The sequence below is a fragment of the Bombina bombina genome, chromosome 5, assembly GCF_027579735.1.
Source record: "Bombina bombina isolate aBomBom1 chromosome 5, aBomBom1.pri, whole genome shotgun sequence".
Taxonomy (NCBI): Eukaryota; Metazoa; Chordata; class Amphibia; order Anura; family Bombinatoridae; genus Bombina; species Bombina bombina.
The window spans coordinates 1,099,820,170-1,099,838,167 of record NC_069503.1 but is presented as its reverse complement, the minus strand read 5'-3'; the positions used below and the strand labels follow the sequence as shown (position 1 = coordinate 1,099,838,167).

General features: G+C 37.2%; 1 protein-coding gene across 1 annotated transcript in view; it reads left to right on the top strand.

The window, feature by feature from the left end:
• The window catches only part of FAM135B (family with sequence similarity 135 member B), a 292,460-nt gene that overhangs the window by 56,946 nt on the left and 217,516 nt on the right, over nucleotides 1–17,998 (top strand). Inside the window, exon 3 of the mRNA XM_053715380.1 lies at nucleotides 12,678–12,817. Coding sequence (XP_053571355.1) covers nucleotides 12,678–12,817 — 140 coding nt within the window. The remainder of the gene's footprint in view (nucleotides 1–12,677; nucleotides 12,818–17,998) is intronic.

Sequence of the window (17,998 nt, the reverse complement as noted above, 5' to 3'; positions counted from 1 at the left end):
CAACATTCCAAATATAAGGAATGTAAGATGTAAAAAAGATGTAGCATGCAAAAAAGCATTCGAATTAGCCAAAATTATAAATGAAAGATTAATTGCAAAGGATTCTAAGTCAAACCCTAAAAGGTTTTTTAAGTACATAAATGGCAAAAAATCTAAGAAGGAAAATATAGTTACATTAAAATGTGTGAAGGGTAGAATGATTAACAGTGACAAGGAGAAGGCTGAGGTACTAAACCAGATACTTTGAAACAAACTAGAACATACAACCCCTTACCATTAACTGGGTTATCTCTATAGGATATCAGAAAAAAAAAACCTGGATAATATTAAGGTAAATAAAACTCCAGGCCCAGATAGAATACACCCAAGGGTTTTAAGGGGACTTAAAACTGTTATGGCCAATCCTCTACTCTTCATTTTTCAAGTCCCATTATCCGCAGGCATAGTAGGTCTGTTTATTCCAAGAAAATTGTTTGTGACAAGAGGTCACAAATTAAGGCTAGAGGAAAGGAGATTTATTCTCCCGCAACATAAACTTTCACTTTAAGAACAATCAAATTAAAGAACTCGTTACCTAAGGAGATAGTAAATGCCAATACCTTAGAAACATTTAACTATGGTTTAGATACATTTATGGCAAGGAACAGAATTTAGGGATATGATTGCTTGTGTTAAACGGGTCACCTGTTTTCAACTGGAGCTTTATTGAAAGTATATTAAGATTTGTATTGGTTGAACTTGATGGACTTCTGTCTTTTTTCCACCTCATCTACTATGTTACTGACGTCTACAATAAGTGGGCTAGTGGAAATTACCAGCCCTTTGTGAGTGTGCTGATGTATATTTGTATGGAATATAAAAATTGTGTGCACTTACAATTTGGATTTTGTGCAATATAATTTTTCTTAAATAGTAGATATAAGAGTATAACATAAATATTGTGAAATCATTTCCAAAAGATAAAAAAAATTATCTAAGAGTTGTTTTGTGCCCGAGGATAGTTTTGTTCTCATAGTTGTTATTGAAAGCTTTTATTTTAAACCATGTACGACTTTATATACTAATTCACTCACATTGCATATTGATAAAATGACAAATTTGCTGGAGGGTAGTACAGACTTGATGCAGTCTGCCTCAGCTTTTTTATGTTACTAAGAAATGAGTGATATAAAATATAAAGTATGCACTAAACAAAGAAAGCTCAAAGGGGAAATAAAGTCAAATTAAACTTTCAGGAATCAGACAGAGCATGCAATTTTGAAGAACTTTCCAATTTACTTCTATTGGGCTAGATTACGAGTGGTGCATTTGTGCCAGAGAGAGGGGCAAATTTATCAAAGTGCGAGCAGACATTATACGATGTAGGGTATCATGTCCGCTGCACATCAATAAATGCCGATAGCATACACTGTCGGCATTTATCATTGCACAAGCAGTTCACTAGAACTGCTTGTGCAATACTGCCCCCTGCAGTGTCCGCCGCCTCAGAGCAGGCAGACAAGTTGTGACCGCTGCTTCATAACATTTGTTTCCGGCTAGCCTTAAGGAGCTTGATAATTCGGAGCTTGATAATTTGGCCCCAAGGAGTTTATCACGAGGGTTTGTGCTCTTCGGGTTTATCGCTCCTATTACAAGTTGAAAGTGAACGTGATCGCGTGAGCGCAATTGTGATTTATGCTAGAATGATAACTGCGAATTGAGAGCTCTGGTTAACTGTTTCGCAAAACATAAAAGTTGCACAAAACACAAAAAAAATTAATTACAACGTACAGTTACACTCATAATAACACCATCTAATAAAAATGTATTTAAAAAAACTATTGCACACAAAAGTTATAAAATCTCAAAGATATGAGATCTCAGGTGTTAGAAAAAAAAAGGCAGGCAAAGGACTTAAACATTGCGATACATACATATATACATGTCTAAAGATATATTATATATAAGATATACAGTATATATAAATGCATTAGAGCCCTTTGCCATTAGTAGATGAAAGAAAACATGTAAAGGCATATTCATATTTAATAAAGGTTTTAACTATATATTTACTGTAAATATTTTACATTCCAATGTTCTGCACATAGGGGAATATGTTCTATGTATTCCTAAATAGATATCCCTATATATATATCTGTATATATCTATACCTATAAACATCAGATATATGTAGAAATATGTATTTATGAATAAATTGAACATATTTTGTTCTGTGAAGAACATTGAAATGTGAAATATTCATATTTTTATTTTGGATTAGAGCAAATGAGAATATGCAATCGTGTTTGCGCGAGAATGGGGTGTTAGTTCCCCCCGTTTTTTTCTCCCCATTGACTGTTATGGTGGAATATGTCAATGCATATGCAATATTCTTACTTACTTTTTGCACTAGTCAGGTTACTGCAAGAGCGAAAAACAGTTTACTTTCAACTCACAATGCACCCCGACAAATTCAATAATCTTAGTTCTAGCGCAATTAACACTCACGCGGGAGCACTCTACTCAAAATCTAAATTGCATAGCTCTCTTGGTATCCTTTGTTTAAAAGCATACCTAGGTAGGTTCAGGAGCTGCAATGCACTGGGAGCTAACTGGTGATTGGTGGCTGGCCAGCTGAGTTCAGCTAGCTCCCAGAAGTGCATTGTTGCATGTTCAACAAAGGATACCACTCGAATGAAGCAGAGTTTATAATAGTATAAAAGTATATAAAGTACAGTTAGTGCAGAATTATTAGGCAAATGAGTATTTTGACCACATCATCCTCTTTATGCATGTTGTCTTACTCCAAGCTGTATAGGCTCGAAAGCCTACTACCAATTAAGCATATTAGGTGATGTGCATCTCTGTAATGAGAAGGGGTGTGGTCTAATGACATCAACACCCTATATCAGGTGTGCATAATTATTAGGCAACTTCCTTTCCTTTGGCAAAATGGGTCAAAAGAAGGACTTGACAGGCTCAGAAAAGTAAAAAATAGTGAGATATCTTGCAGAGGGATGCAGCACTCTTAAAATTGCAAAGCTTCTGAAGCGTGATCATCGAACAATCAAGCGTTTCATTCAAAATAGTCAACAGGGTCGCAAGAAGCGTGTGGAAAAACCAAGGCGCAAAATAACTGCCCATGAACTGAGAAAAGTCAAGCGTGCAGCTGCCAAGATGCCACTTGCCACCAGTTTGGCCATATTTCAGAGCTGCAACATCACTGGAGTGCCCAAAAGCACAAGGTGTGCAATACTCAGAGACATGGCCAAGGTAAGAAAGGCTGAAAGACGACCACCACTGAACAAGACACACAAGCTGAAACGTCAAGACTGGGCCAAGAAATATCTCAAGACTGATTTTTCTAAGGTTTTATGGACTGATGAAATGAGAGTGAGTCTTGATGGGCCAGATGGATGGGCCCGTGGCTGGATTGGTAAAGGGCAGAGAGCTCCAGTCCGACTCAGATGCCAGCAAGGTGGAGGTGGAGTACTGGTTTGGGCTGGTATCATCAAAGATGAGCTTGTGGGGCCTTTTCGGGTTGAGGATAGAGTCAAGCTCAACTCCCAGTCCTACTGCCAGTTTCTGGAAGACACCTTCTTCAAGCAGTGGTACAGGAAGAAGTCTGCATCCTTCAAGAAAAACATGATTTTCATGCAGGACAATGCTCCATCACACGCGTCCAAGTACTCCACAGCGTGGCTGGCAAGAAAGGGTATAAAAGAAGAAAATCTAATGACATGGCCTCCTTGTTCACCTAATCTGAACCCCATTGAGAACCTGTGGTCCATCATCAAATGTGAGATTTACAAGGAGGGAAAACAGTACACCTCTCTGAACAGTGTCTTGGAGGCTGTGGTTGCTGCTGCACGCAATGTTGATGGTGAACAGATCAAAACACTGACAGAATCCATGGATGGCAGGCTTTTGAGTGTCCTTGCAAAGAAAGGTGGCTATATTGGTCACTGATTTGTTTTTGTTTTGTTTTTGAATGTCAGAAATGTATATTTGTGAATGTTGGGATGTTATATTGGTTTCACTGGTAAAAATAAATAATTGAAATGGGTATATATTTGTTTTTTGTTAAGTTGCCTAATAATTATGCACGGTAATAGTCACCTGCACACACAGATATCCCCCTAAAATAGCTATAACTAAAAACAAACTAAAAACTACTTCCAAAACTATTCAGCTTTGATATTAATGAGTTTTTTGGGTTCATTGAGAACATGGTTGTTGTTCAATAATAAAATTAATCCTCAAAAATACAACTTGCCTAATAATTCTGCACTCCCTGTATACTGGAAAGTTGTTTTACATTGAATTTTCTATCTGAATCATCAAAAAAAAAAAAAAAATGAGGCTTCATGTCCCTTTAAAGAGAAAACAGAAGAAAACAAAGTATGTGACTGCACTTCTGCTGTATGATATTAATTCTGTGTTAAGTAGTATTGCAACTAAATATTACAAAATGTTTGTTTCATACTCTGCAAACTGTGAAGTATGTCTGACAAAACACAGGGGGCTAGAATACAAGTGGTGCGCTGAATTTAGTTTTTTTTATTCAAGTGCTAACTGCGCTCAAAGTAAAAAAATAGCAAGGCCGCATTAGTGCGCGTAGCATGCGAGCAAAACACTCAGGCACACTAACTTCAGGACTTTGGATATTGGAACCGCCTAAAATCTTCTCCACATACACTTTGATGGGGAGTGCTGAAAAAATGACCATTACGTATTGCTTTCACGCTAGATGCACTAAAGCTGAAGGTGCGTCAGGAATACTTTACATTCCTATGTTCTTCACATAGACCAAAATGTTATTTTTATTTTAAACAGATATATGACTTTTTTTAATAAAATATATATCTGTATGACTATACATATACAGGTATAAATAAATATATATATATATATATATATATATACACATATATATATATATATATATATATATATATATATATATACAGTATAATATTTATAGTGCAGTATTTATTTAAAACATTTTTTTCTAAGTTAAGAACAAAGGAATTTCAAGTATTTATTTTCAAAACACATTCGGCTAGATTACGAGTTGTGCGTTAGGGTAAAATAGCAGCGTTAAGAGGTCCTAACGCTGCTTTTTTATGCCCGCTGGTATTACGAGTCTTGAAGGTTTAGGGTCACCGCACACTTCTTTGACCTTACCGCAAAACGACTTACGTAAACTTTTCTATGGGACTTCCATAGTGCTGATATTATGAGTCTGTCCTGGGAGGCCAAAAAGTGAGCGGTACACCCTCTATCTCCAAGACAGAGTTCTAACGCATTTAAAAGTCAGTAGTTATGAGTTTTATGGTACAACGCCGTAACATAAAACTCATAACTAAAGTGCTAAAAAGTACACTAACACCCAAAAACTACCAATTAACCCCTAAACCGAGGCCCTCCCGCATCGCAAACACTATAATAAAAATTTTAACCCCTAATCTGCCGCTCCGGACACCGCCGCCACCTACATTATATTTATGAACCCCTAATCTGCTGCCCCCGACATCGCCGACACCTACATTATAATTATTAAACCCTAATCTGCCGCTCCGGATACCGCCGGCACCTACCTACATTTATTAACCCCTAATCTGTTGATCCCAACTTCGCCGACACCTACATAATATTTATTAACCCCTAATCTTCTGCCCCCAACATCGCCGACACCTACATACTATTTATTAACCCCTAATCTGCCTCCCACGTCGCCGCCACTATATTAAAGTTATTAACCCCTAAACCTAACTCTAACCCTAACCCTAACACCCCCTAACTTAAATATAATTACAATAAATCTAAATAAATATTCCTATAATTAACTAAATTATTATTCCTATTTAAAACTAAATACTTATTAAAATAAACCCTAAGATAGCTACAATATAACTAATAGTTACATTGTAGCTATCTTAGGGTTTATTTTTATTTTACAGGCAAGTTTGTATTTATTTTAACTAGGAAGAATAGTTATTAAATAGTTATTAACTATTTAATAACTACCTAGCTAAAATAAATACAAAAGTTCCTGTAAAATAAAACCTAAGTTACACTAACACCTAACACTACACTATAATTAAATAAATTAACTAAATTAAATACAATTACCTAAATACAATTAAATTAGCTAAAGTAAAAAAAAACCCACACTAAATTACAGAAAATAATAAACAAATTACATATATTTAAACTAATTACACCTAATCTAATAGCCCTATTAAATTAAAAAAGCCCCCCCAAAATAAAAAAACCCTAGCCTAAACTAAACTACCAATAGCCCTTAAAGGGCCTTTTGTGAGGCATTGCCCCAAAGTAATCAGCTCTTTTACCTGTAAAAAAAATACAAACAACCCCCCCCCAACAGTAAAACCCACCACCCACACAACCAACCCCCCAAATAAAATACTATCTAAAAAAACCTAAGCTCCCCATTGCCCTGAAAGGGGCATTTTGATGGGCATTGCCCTTAAAAGGGCAGTTAGCTCTATTGCAGCCCAAAGTCCCTAACCTAAAAATAAAATCCAGCCAATACACCCTTAAAAAAAACCTAACACTAACCTGCTGAAGATCAACTTACCGGGAGAAGTCTTCATCCAAGCAGGGCCGAAGTCCTCAGCGAAGCCGGGAGAAGTCTTCATCCAAGCCGGGCGAAGTGGTCCTCCAGCTGGGCACAAGTCTTCATCCAGATGGCATATTCTATATTCATCCATCTGGCGCGGAGTGGGTCCATCTTCAAGACATCCGACGAGGAGCATCCTCTTCATCCCACGACTAAAGCTGAATGAAGGTACCTTTAAGTGACGTCATCAAAGATGGTGTCCCTTAGATTCCGATTGGCTTATAGAATTCTATCAGCCAATCGGAATTAAGGTAGAAAAAATCTGATTGGCTGATGCAATCAGTCAATAGGATTGAAGTCCAATCCTATTGGCTGATCCAATCAGCCAATAGGATTGAGTTCGCATTCTATTGGCTGTTCCAATCAGCCAATAGAATGTGAGCTCAATCCTATTGGCTGATTAAAATGTTAATTTGCAATGTAGCATTTATTTGTAGATATGCACTATGGATATATATATATATATATATATATATATATATATATATATATATCTATATTCAACGTTTCAAAAAAGATAGACACAAGTGGGTAACTAGTTGTAACCACTTAAAAAGACAGGGGTTTGGAACCTGCTCTTGACTGTTCTACTGGTCGTAGTGGAACCCCTTCAAAAACAATATTGAGTGTCCATGCTAACTTACAATCCCTAAACCTTATAGATACTTGGCACACAAAACACCCAGGGCAAAAAAACTATACCTTTTATTCTAATCCGCATAGTAACTACACACGGATTTTTGTAGACCAGCTCACTTATAGCTTATTAAGCGACACCGACATAGAAGCAGTCAGTTGATCAGACCATGCTATGGTCAGTATGTCCATGAACTGGTCGGAATCCCCTCTATCTCCATTTATTTGGAGGCTGGATGATTCTATGCTAAAAAACCTTACTTGCCAGAAAATTATCTGACCATATAGAGGAATATTTTAAATTAAATGCAACGCACGATATCTCTCCTCTTACACTGTGGGAAGCACACAAGCCAGTAATCTGAGGGGAACTAATAAAACACAAAGCATTTCTTAATAAAACATATAGAACTATGTACACATCTTCCCTCCAGGTGATACGTGAGTTGGAATTACAACACAAACAAAACCCTTCTGATAATTTGGTCATGGGACGATTGAGAAAGGCCAGGAACAATCTTAATCACTTATTATTCCGAGAAGCACAAAACATAGCATATCGTCGTAAAAAAATATTTTTTTGCGGAGTCAAATAAAATAGGGATGCCCCTGGCCAGAACACTTAGACAGCGTAAAAACAACACATATATACATTCTTTAACGCATGAGGATGGACACAATCTAGTGAGCAGTGAACAAATCGTGACCCGATTGCGAGCTTTTTACAGCAAGCTATATAATCTTCCTCCCCCTCCCTCATCAACCATAGACATGGCCAGTGTACAATATATAGCAGATGCTGACCTTCCAGTCCTAGATGCTAACCTAGATGATACTTTGAAAGTACCTATAACTATTCAGGAGACATTAGATGCCATTTAATTCCTCCCATTACATAAGAGCCCAGGACCTGATGGCTTTACAGGCCTCTATTATAAACAATTTGCCCAACTTTTAGCCCCCCATCTTACGACACTTTTCCAATCCATTGATAACAAGCAACCCTGGTCAAAACAAGCCTTAGAAACTCACATCATTGTAATCCCAAAGACAGATAAGGATCCTACTAAGCCTGAAAGCTATCACCCTATCTTGTTGCTTAATATAGACCTTAAGCTTTACGCAAAAATTTTGGCTTAACGAATTAATAAAATTCTTCCCCAACTAATCCACCCTGACCAGTCAGGCTTCATACCCAAGAGAGTAGTGCGTGACAATATGATTAAGGCTCTTCACCTTATAGAACACTGCAGTCGGTCGAACCAAGAATCAATATTAATATCAACAGATGCCGAGAAAGCGTTCGACCGACTGGACTGGAATTTCTTGAAATTATGTTTGAGTGCTTTCGGATTGGGGCCTAAGATGATATATAGGGTCTTCAGCCTTTACTTGCAGCCCTCAGCTAGGGTTAGGGCTAATGGTACTCTCTCTGATAGTTTTGACATAATGAATGGAACAAGGCAGGGTTTCCCCCTATCCCCACTCTTATTCACGCTCTCAATGGAGATTCTGGCTGCACACATTAGGGGGAATCCCGATATCAAAGGCATTCAAGTGGCATCTTGCCCTCACAAGGTTGCAATGTATGCGGACGATGTCCTGGTCTTCCTCACGTCCCCAGAAACATCCATCTGCCCATTGTTGGCGGAGTTCCAGACTTTCAGTAATCACACAAATTTCTAAAAAAATGCACAGAAATCCGAGATTCTTAATATTAAAATGTCTCATAGGGACTTCTCAAGACTTAGCTTATCTTGCCCAAACAATCTGAAATCTGACAAGATTAAATACCTAGGAATATACCTTGCCTCCTCTAGTAATAAAATATTCAAACAGAACTATCTCCCTTTACTACATAAACTACGAAAAAAGACTTTGACACTTGGAAAGACAAACCTCTGTCGTTGTGGGGGCATATACAAGCTGTTAAGATGACCACACTCCCCCAGATCCTCTATATCCTTCAGGCAGCCCCCATCCATCTCCCCAACACCTATATAACTCAACTACAAGCACTGATTAATTCTTTCATTTGGGGTGGGATTAAACCCAGGATTAATAGAAAACTCCTCTATCTACCGTTAGGTTCGGGAGGAATGGGACTTCCATCAATTTTACAATATAATAATGCGGTCACCCTCCAGAGGATTCTGGAATGGCACAACTGTACCCATTTGAAACCGTGGGCGATAATAGATGTCTCCCTCCTGGGGACTCAAGATATAGGTCCACTCTGTTGGATTAGACATGCAAATAGACCCACAATCACGAAGGGCTCTCCCTTATATTCCCATATATTTAAAACATGGGATCAAATTTGTATTAAGTGGAAAGAGATAACGTCCTTCTCCTCTCCAATGACTCTGATACCTGTAAATGCGGAATTTACCGGTGGGATTATACCAAATGTGCTACCAGATGAGGGTCTGGGACACACAATTCCCTTAGCCAGGCTAACCAGAAGCAGCAAATTAAAAGAACGTTCTGGCCTGAAAGAAATAGCAGATGGTCGTTTCACACACTGGCTCAAATATGCCCAACTGACACACCTTTTAGGTACATCCCCACATAAACGGGATCTACTTAGAGAACCCACCAATTTTGAAAGACTATGTTTACTGAACACTTCCCCTAGAGGACCTCTGTCACTTGTTAAAAAGATGTTGGACACTGCCTCTACCCCCACTATCCCCTCCTTTGCACCGCAGTGGCATAGGGAATGGGGAACCACTTTAACGAAGGAACAATGGGAGAATATATTCCGTCACACGCATAAGTCATCACACCCCCCTAGAGTATTAGAACTGAATCACAAAATCCTGTTTCGGTGGTACCTCACCCCCAACAGGATCAAACAAATCTATCACAGTGCTAATACCTCATGCTGGAGAGGATGTGGGGAAATCGGCACCATGACTCATATCTGGTGGAGTTGTAAACATATTACTCCTCTCTGGAGAAGCATAGAAACACACTTCAGGAAATTACTTAGGGAGTCATTTCAATTACATCACACTACAGCACTCATTTCTGTCAGATAATGCACCACTTTGCCCAGAAAATGGTTGCAATTTCAAATGTTTAGGCATTCTCATGATTATTTCTATTGTTTATATTGGTATGACACAAAAAGAGTGGAGAAAAAGAAAAATCTGAGACATTCCTCACAAAACTCCGTAAATGGACAGGACAAAATTATTGGCACCTTCTCAAAATTGTAAGAAATAATTGCATTCCAAGTTTGTAATGCTCCTGTAATTTGTAAGTAAACTCACCGGAATCAGTTAATAGGTGCTGACAATATAGAAATCACACCGGCAAACAGTTAAAATGGTGAAAATTTTACTCAACATTTCTGTGTCTCTGTGTGCCACTCTGAGCATGGAGAAGAGAAAGAGCAGCAAATAATTGTCTGAGTATTTGAGAACAAAAATTGTGGAAAAGCATGGACAATCTCAAGGTTACAAGTCCATCTCCAGAGATCTTAATGTTCCTGTGCCCACTGTGCACAACATTGTCAAGAAGTTTACAGTCCATGGCACTGTAGCTGATCTCCCTGGACGTGGATAAAATAGAAAAAATGATCAAAGATTGCAACAAAGAATTGTTCGAATAGTGGATAAAGAACTTTGATAAACTTCTAGACAAATTCAAACTGAACTTCAGGCACAGGGTACAAATGTGTCAGCTCGCACTATACATCGCTATCTGAATGAAAGGGGTGCTATGGTAGGAGACCCAGGAGGTCCCCACTGCTGACACAGAAACATAAAAAGACAGATTGGAGTTTGTCAAAACTTACCTGAGGAAGCCAAAATCCTTTTGGGAGAATGTGCTGTGGACATACAAAAACCAAATTATAGCTTTTTGGTAAAGCCCATCATTCTACTGTTTTCAGAAAAATAAATGAGGCTTTTTAAAGAAAAGATTAAAGTCCCTACAGTCAAACATTTTGGAGGTTCACTAATGTTTTGGGGTTGCTTTGTTGCTTCAGGCACTGGATGTCTTGACTATGTGCATGGCATTAAAATCTGAAGACTACCAAAGAATGTTGTGGTGTAACACTGGGCAAGGAGTCCACTTCCGGTTTCCCGCATCACCCATAGGGAGACTTCCCAAGGGTCATATTAATTTGCATACAAAGAGAGAAGCTCTCTACCAGGAACGAACAACAGCTCATCAGCTAGTTCTATGGCGATTTACCACCCAGAAGCAGCCTCTTTTAGACCAGTGTGCTTTTCACAGAGGGAAACTTTCCTGAAGTATATCAGTATAATCCCGCCAGTGTGCTTAGCGGAATGTGGCTGCACTGACGAGGCCCATAGGAGGCCGAAACGTGTGTGTCAAATTCATTTTATGTCCCTTTAAGAAAAGGGTGATTTCCAATGTGCAGTTAGTTTTAGGTTTGATATTTTTGGTGCATATTATTTCTTATAAACTGTATTTATATTTGCAGCTGGTCTGAGGCCTTATTGTACAAATTTTGTTACTAAGAAAAACAGAGTTGGACATGCAGAGTTTGGGAAAGCCCAGATGGCCCACCAAGACCAAAATTTCACCAACCCCATTGGTTGGATCATTACAAAATGGAAAACTGCTGCAGAAGATTTTTGCCTTCTTGTATTTACTTATGTACCAGAGCTCATGCTAAAATTCCTAAACCTATAAAATATGTATTATTGAATAGTTGGCATAACTGATATGTGGGTTATGTCTAATTATTAAAATATAATAATAGGCTTATTGCAAGTGCCAAAGTAATTTTTTGCATAATGTGTCTGTATAATGTGTCTGTGTGTATGTGTCTGTGATTCTGTAGTGTCTATAGCGTCAGCAATTCTGGATTATTCTTACATACATTGGAAAAGGATTCTCTAAAAAACTGAGGACATTCAAATATTTACTCATCATTTAAATTGGCATTTGAATATTGATTCCTTCATACATTCAAATGTGTATAGTTTATTATTTACATTTTGAATTTGAAATTTTAATTTTACATTTAGTAATTGTCTGTAACATAAAAATATTGAATTCTAGATTCAAAAAATAAAAAAAAATATTTTGTTTTGTGAAAAAAAGAAAAGAAAAATGTTGAATGTTAGCAAAGTTGGCTAACATTCGCTGTTTTTAATGAAAATAAATAAACCGTTTACCATATTTTATTATGTTATATCTTTAACTATATTTAACATATTTTACCGCTATTTTTGTGCAAAAGATAATGTACAGTGGATTGCTGTATTTATGTAAATCAACAACAATAGTAAATATTACTTACAATTCACCACATCAAGGAAAACTAGGTATTATTTTTTTATGGTACCACTTGTGTACCTGTGTAAAATGTAATGGCATTTTACAAATAAATAATAGTTTTTCCTAACTATGGCTTTCTATATTTCCTTTACAGATGATCCTGGTCCATATTCCCCTTGCGTGTATGATAATACTGTGTACAGTCGGACATTTCAAATTTTATATAGGAATGAAGATATTGTTATTAATGATGTCATGGTCTTTAAAGTTCACATGCTGTTGGATGGTGAAAGGGTATGTATGTACCAAATTACCCAAAACAATATTATTTTCATTTAAAAAATGTTGTAGACAAAATAGTGGATTTCATCAATAGTTCTATAAATACCTGCACTAAAAGCTTAGCATTACATATGTAATATTATACATTTAATTTATGGCCACAATATTATATCCCTCAATATAACTGACCTATTTTATTACCCGTAATTCATTGTAAAACAGTACTTTATTATACTTTTATCAAGCATAAGCACAGCAACTGATACTTTTTTACTTCAAGATGTTATAATGGGTTAAAGGGGCAGTCTAGTCAAAATTAAACTTTCATGATTCAGTTAGGACATGCAATTTTAAACAACTTTCCAATTTACATTTATCATCAAATTTGTTTTGTTCTCTTGATATTCTTTGTTGAATGCTAAACCTAGGTAGGCTCATATGCTAATTCCTAAGCCCTTGAAAGCTGCCTCTTATCTCAGAGCATTTTGACAGTTTTTCCCAGCTAGACAGTGCTAGTTCACGCGTGTCATATAGATAACTGTGCTCACTCCAGTGGAGTAATGTATGAGTCAGCACTGATTGGCTACAAATGTGAGTCTGTCAAAAGAACTGAGATAAGGGTGAAGTCTGCAGAGTCTTAATACATGGTAACCACAGAGGCAAAATTAATATTAATATAACAGTTTTGGTTATGCAAAACTGGGGAATGGGTAATAAAGGGATTTTTTTTATCTTTTTAACCCCTTAACGACCGAGGACGTGCAGGGTACGTCCTCAAAAAAAAGGCAGTTAATGCCTGAGGACGTACCCTGCACGTCCTCGGTGTGGAAAGCAGCTGGAAGCGATCCTGTTTGCTTCCAGCTGCTTTCCAGTTATTGCAGTGATGCCTCGATATGGAGGCATCCTGCAATAACCTTTTGAAGCCATCCGGTGCAGAGAGAGCCACTCTGTGGCCCTCTCTGCACCGGAGATCGGTGGCTTCCTTCGTTGGTGGGTGGGAGCATTACCGGGAGGCGGGTGGCGGCCATCGATGGCCCTGGAGATGTGGAGGGGGGCGGGATCGTGGGCGGGGATGCCCGGGGGCGCGCACGGACGCGCGCGCGTGCACGGGAGGGCGGGGGCGGGCGCGTGCACGGGGAGGGAGCGGGTGGGAACCGCTACACTACAGAAAAAGGTGCAATCAGTTTAAAATAACTGAAAAAAAAAAAACAATCAATGAGGTGGTTGGGGTTTGTGGTGGTGGTGGGGGGGGGGTTTGGGGAAGCTACACTACAGAAAAAAAAAACTTAAGAAAAAAAAGCACTTTTTTGTATAAGCTGGGTACTGGCAGACAGCTGCCAGTACCCAAGATGGCCCCAATAAGGCAGATAGGGAAGGTTACAAAGCTGTTTTGGGGGGGATCAGGGAGGTTGGAGGCTAAGGGGGGTCCTATACAGCAGAATAATAATTATTTTTTTTTAAAAAAAAAAACCTATACCCCCCAAAAAGCTTTTATTTTAGTACTGGCAGACTTTCTGCCAGTACTTAAGATGGCGGGGACAATTGTGGGGTGGGGGAGGGAAGGGAGCTGTTTGGGAGGGATCAGGGGGTCTGATGTGTCAGGTGGGAGGCTGATCTCTACACTAAAGCTAAAATTAACCCTGCAAGCTCCCTACAAACTTCCTAATTAACCCCTTCACTGCTAGCCATAATACACGTGTGATGCGCAGCAGCATTTTGCGGCCTTCTAATTACCAGAAAGCAACACCAAAGTCATATATATCTGCTATTTCTGAACAAAGGGGATCCCAGAGAAGCATTTACAACCATTTGTGCCATAATTGCACAAGCTGTTTGTAAATGATTTCAGTGAGAAACCTAAAATTGTGAAAAATTTAACGTTTTTTTTTTATTTGATCGCATTTGGCGGTGAAATGGTGGCATGAAATATACCAAAATGGGCCTAGATCATTACTTTGGGTTGTCTACTACACTACACTAAAGCTAAAATTAACCATACAAGCTCCCTACAAGCTCCCTAATTAACCCCTGCACTGCTGGGCATAATACACGTGTGGTGCGCAGCGGCATTTAGCGGCCTTCTAATTACCAAAAAGCAATGCCAAAGCCATATATGTCTGCTATTTCTGAACAAAGGGGATCCCAGAGAAGCATTTACAACCATTTGTGCCATAATTGCACAAGCTGTTTGTAAATAATTTCAGTGAGAAACCGAAAGTTTGTGAAAAAATTTGTGAAAAAGTGAACGATATTTTGTATTTGATCGCATTTGGCGGTGAAATGGTGGCATGAAATATACCAAAATTGGCCTAGATTAATACTTTGGGATGTCTTCTAAAAAAAAATATATACATGTCAATTGATATTCAGGGATTCCTGAAAGATATCAGTGTCCCAATGTAACTAGCGCTAATTTTGAAAAAAAGTAGTTTGGAAATAGCAAAATGCTACTTGTATTTATGGCCCTATAGCTTTCAAAAAAAGCAAAGAACATGTAAATATTAGGTATTTCTAAACTCAGGACAAAATTTAGAAACTATTTAGCATGTTTTTTTTTTTGGTGGTTGTAGATGTGTAACAGATTTTGGGGGTCAAAGTTAAAAAAAGTGTGTTTTTTTCCATTTTTTCCTCATATTTTATATTTTTTTTTATAGTAAATTATAAGATATGATGAAAATAATGGTATTTTTAGAAAGTTAATTTAATGGCGAGAAAAACGGTATATAATATGTGTGGGTACAGTAAATGAGTAAGAGGGAAATTACAGCTAAACACAAACACCGCAAAAATGTAAAAATAGCCTTGGTCCCAAACGGACAGAAAATGGAAAAGTGCTGTGGTCATTAAGGGGTTAAACAATACACATTCTGGAGTAGACTGTCACTTTAATTTGTAGAGTTTTGTGAAACAATTCAGTTATTTGTATTTATTTAAATTTTAAGTTGTTATGCAGGGAAACAAATGACAAATAATGCATCATATAGTTTTGTCAATGTTAATAAAAAAGTTAGTATTATAATTAATTAATAATTAATACAGTTAAACAAAAAAGAAACGTGTTAAATATATAGGGCCAGATTACACGTGGCGTGCTAATTATCGTTCCTGCTTCAGCGTTAATTGTGTTAGAAGTAAGCTTTTTCCTCTCATATTATGAGTTGAAAGTAAACTGTTTTCACTTTGCGCTAACCCAAACGAGCGTAAAAAGCCAAAGTTAGAATATCGCATGTACATTCAAGTATTCCCCATGGAAGTCATTGGAGAAAAAAAAGTGGAAAAAATTAAACACCCCACTCTCGCTCAAACCCAATTGCATATTCTCATGTGCACTAACCCAACATGAAAATGTGAACATTTCACATTCCAATGTTCTTCACATAGAAGAATATGTTCTATTTATTCATAAATACATATTTCTATTTATATATTATTTTATTTGGTACAATAAATATCTATACATATATATATATATATATATATATATATATATATATATATATATATATGTATGTATATATATATATATATATATATAAAAATAAATATATATATATATATATATATATATATATACAGTATATATATATATATATATATATATATATATATATATAAATATCTATTTATAAATACATAAAACCTATTCTGCTATGTGCGTAACATTGGAATGTATAATATTTCCAGTAATACACAGTAGAAAACTTTATTAAATATGAATATTGCATACATATGCTTTTACATGTTTTCACCTACTTAACTGCAAAGTGCTCCAATTCTCTCTCACACACACACACATATATATATATATATATATATATATATATATGTATTTATATGTGTCTATAAATACATATACACACATAAAATACATAAATGCATCTGTACAGATATATATATAAATATATATATATATATATACTATATTAAATAAAGATATGTGGTGGTGCACAATTTATTTCTCAAATTCCAACACTCTCTAGACCGTGCTGGCTGTCCCAAATAATTTGCAATACCATAAATAAAAGAAGGATTGAGCGATGTGAACGGTCAATCAAAGAGGGACACAGGCCACACTTAGTTAGAGTTTTTATTACTATATAGCTCTAAACAACCAAAAATCAAAACGTCTACCCTCCACCCTATTCCTTTAAAGCGGAATATACACACAGTAAAATACACAGGTATTGGAACAGGCTAGCCAGCTCACTATATTATTAATAATCCTGTATCAATCTCACATTTACCATATACAATGTATCAACTTGAATCTGCAGAAAAACTGATGGAAAAAAAAGATTATTCTATTGTATCATCATAGTCCGTATGTTATTACGGGGCCCCAAAGTTGCAGCTGTTACAAACAAAGTAGATATTCAATTTCCAGGCTCTTAAGTGTATAGACACGCTCTGGTTCTGAACTCAATTCCTTTACACCAATACGATGTGACAGCTTAGTTGCAAAGTTCATACTTGTTACTTCATACTGTGATAAAAACTTGTGAGTGATTTACATCCGGTCTCTCAAAAGAAAAACGCACAATGTACTCTGGCGGGACAGACCCGGCTGTCAGCCACAAGACTTTCAAGCCAAGACAAAAGACAATTTCCACAGTACCTGTTTTGCAGTTTAGACGATTTGAGAGTCTTTATTACTGCAGTTGGCTACTTCACTTGCTTACCGCCAAGTACCCTTCAGCGTTTCTCTTAGGATCCGAATGCCGCTGGCTCTGTTCTCAGCTGTTCATCTATCGTGCTTACTCAATCATGACGCGTTTCTCCCCTCCCACATAGGGCTGAGTATCGGAGCCTCATCAGATGTATTCCTTAGGGGGGGTGTATCAGACTTTATATTGCTATTGGTTACAAAAACCACCCCCTCTTTATTGCAGCATTAGCTTGTTTTTACAGCTTTAAAACAAAACTGTGTTTTCTAACCGGTGTCAGACCGCCTGGGCTCCACACTCTGCCAACAACCCTGGAAGCCTCCTGACTTTCCCCCAAACATGGGGGGTCACCTTCGCCTTCATAACGATATCAGCTCTATAGTATCTACAAGCACCACCATGATTTAATCACCTACCAGGGCCTGTGTCCCTCTTTGATTGACTGTTCACATCGCTCAATCCTTCTTTTATTTATGGTATTGTATATATATATATATATATATATATATATATATATATACATATATAC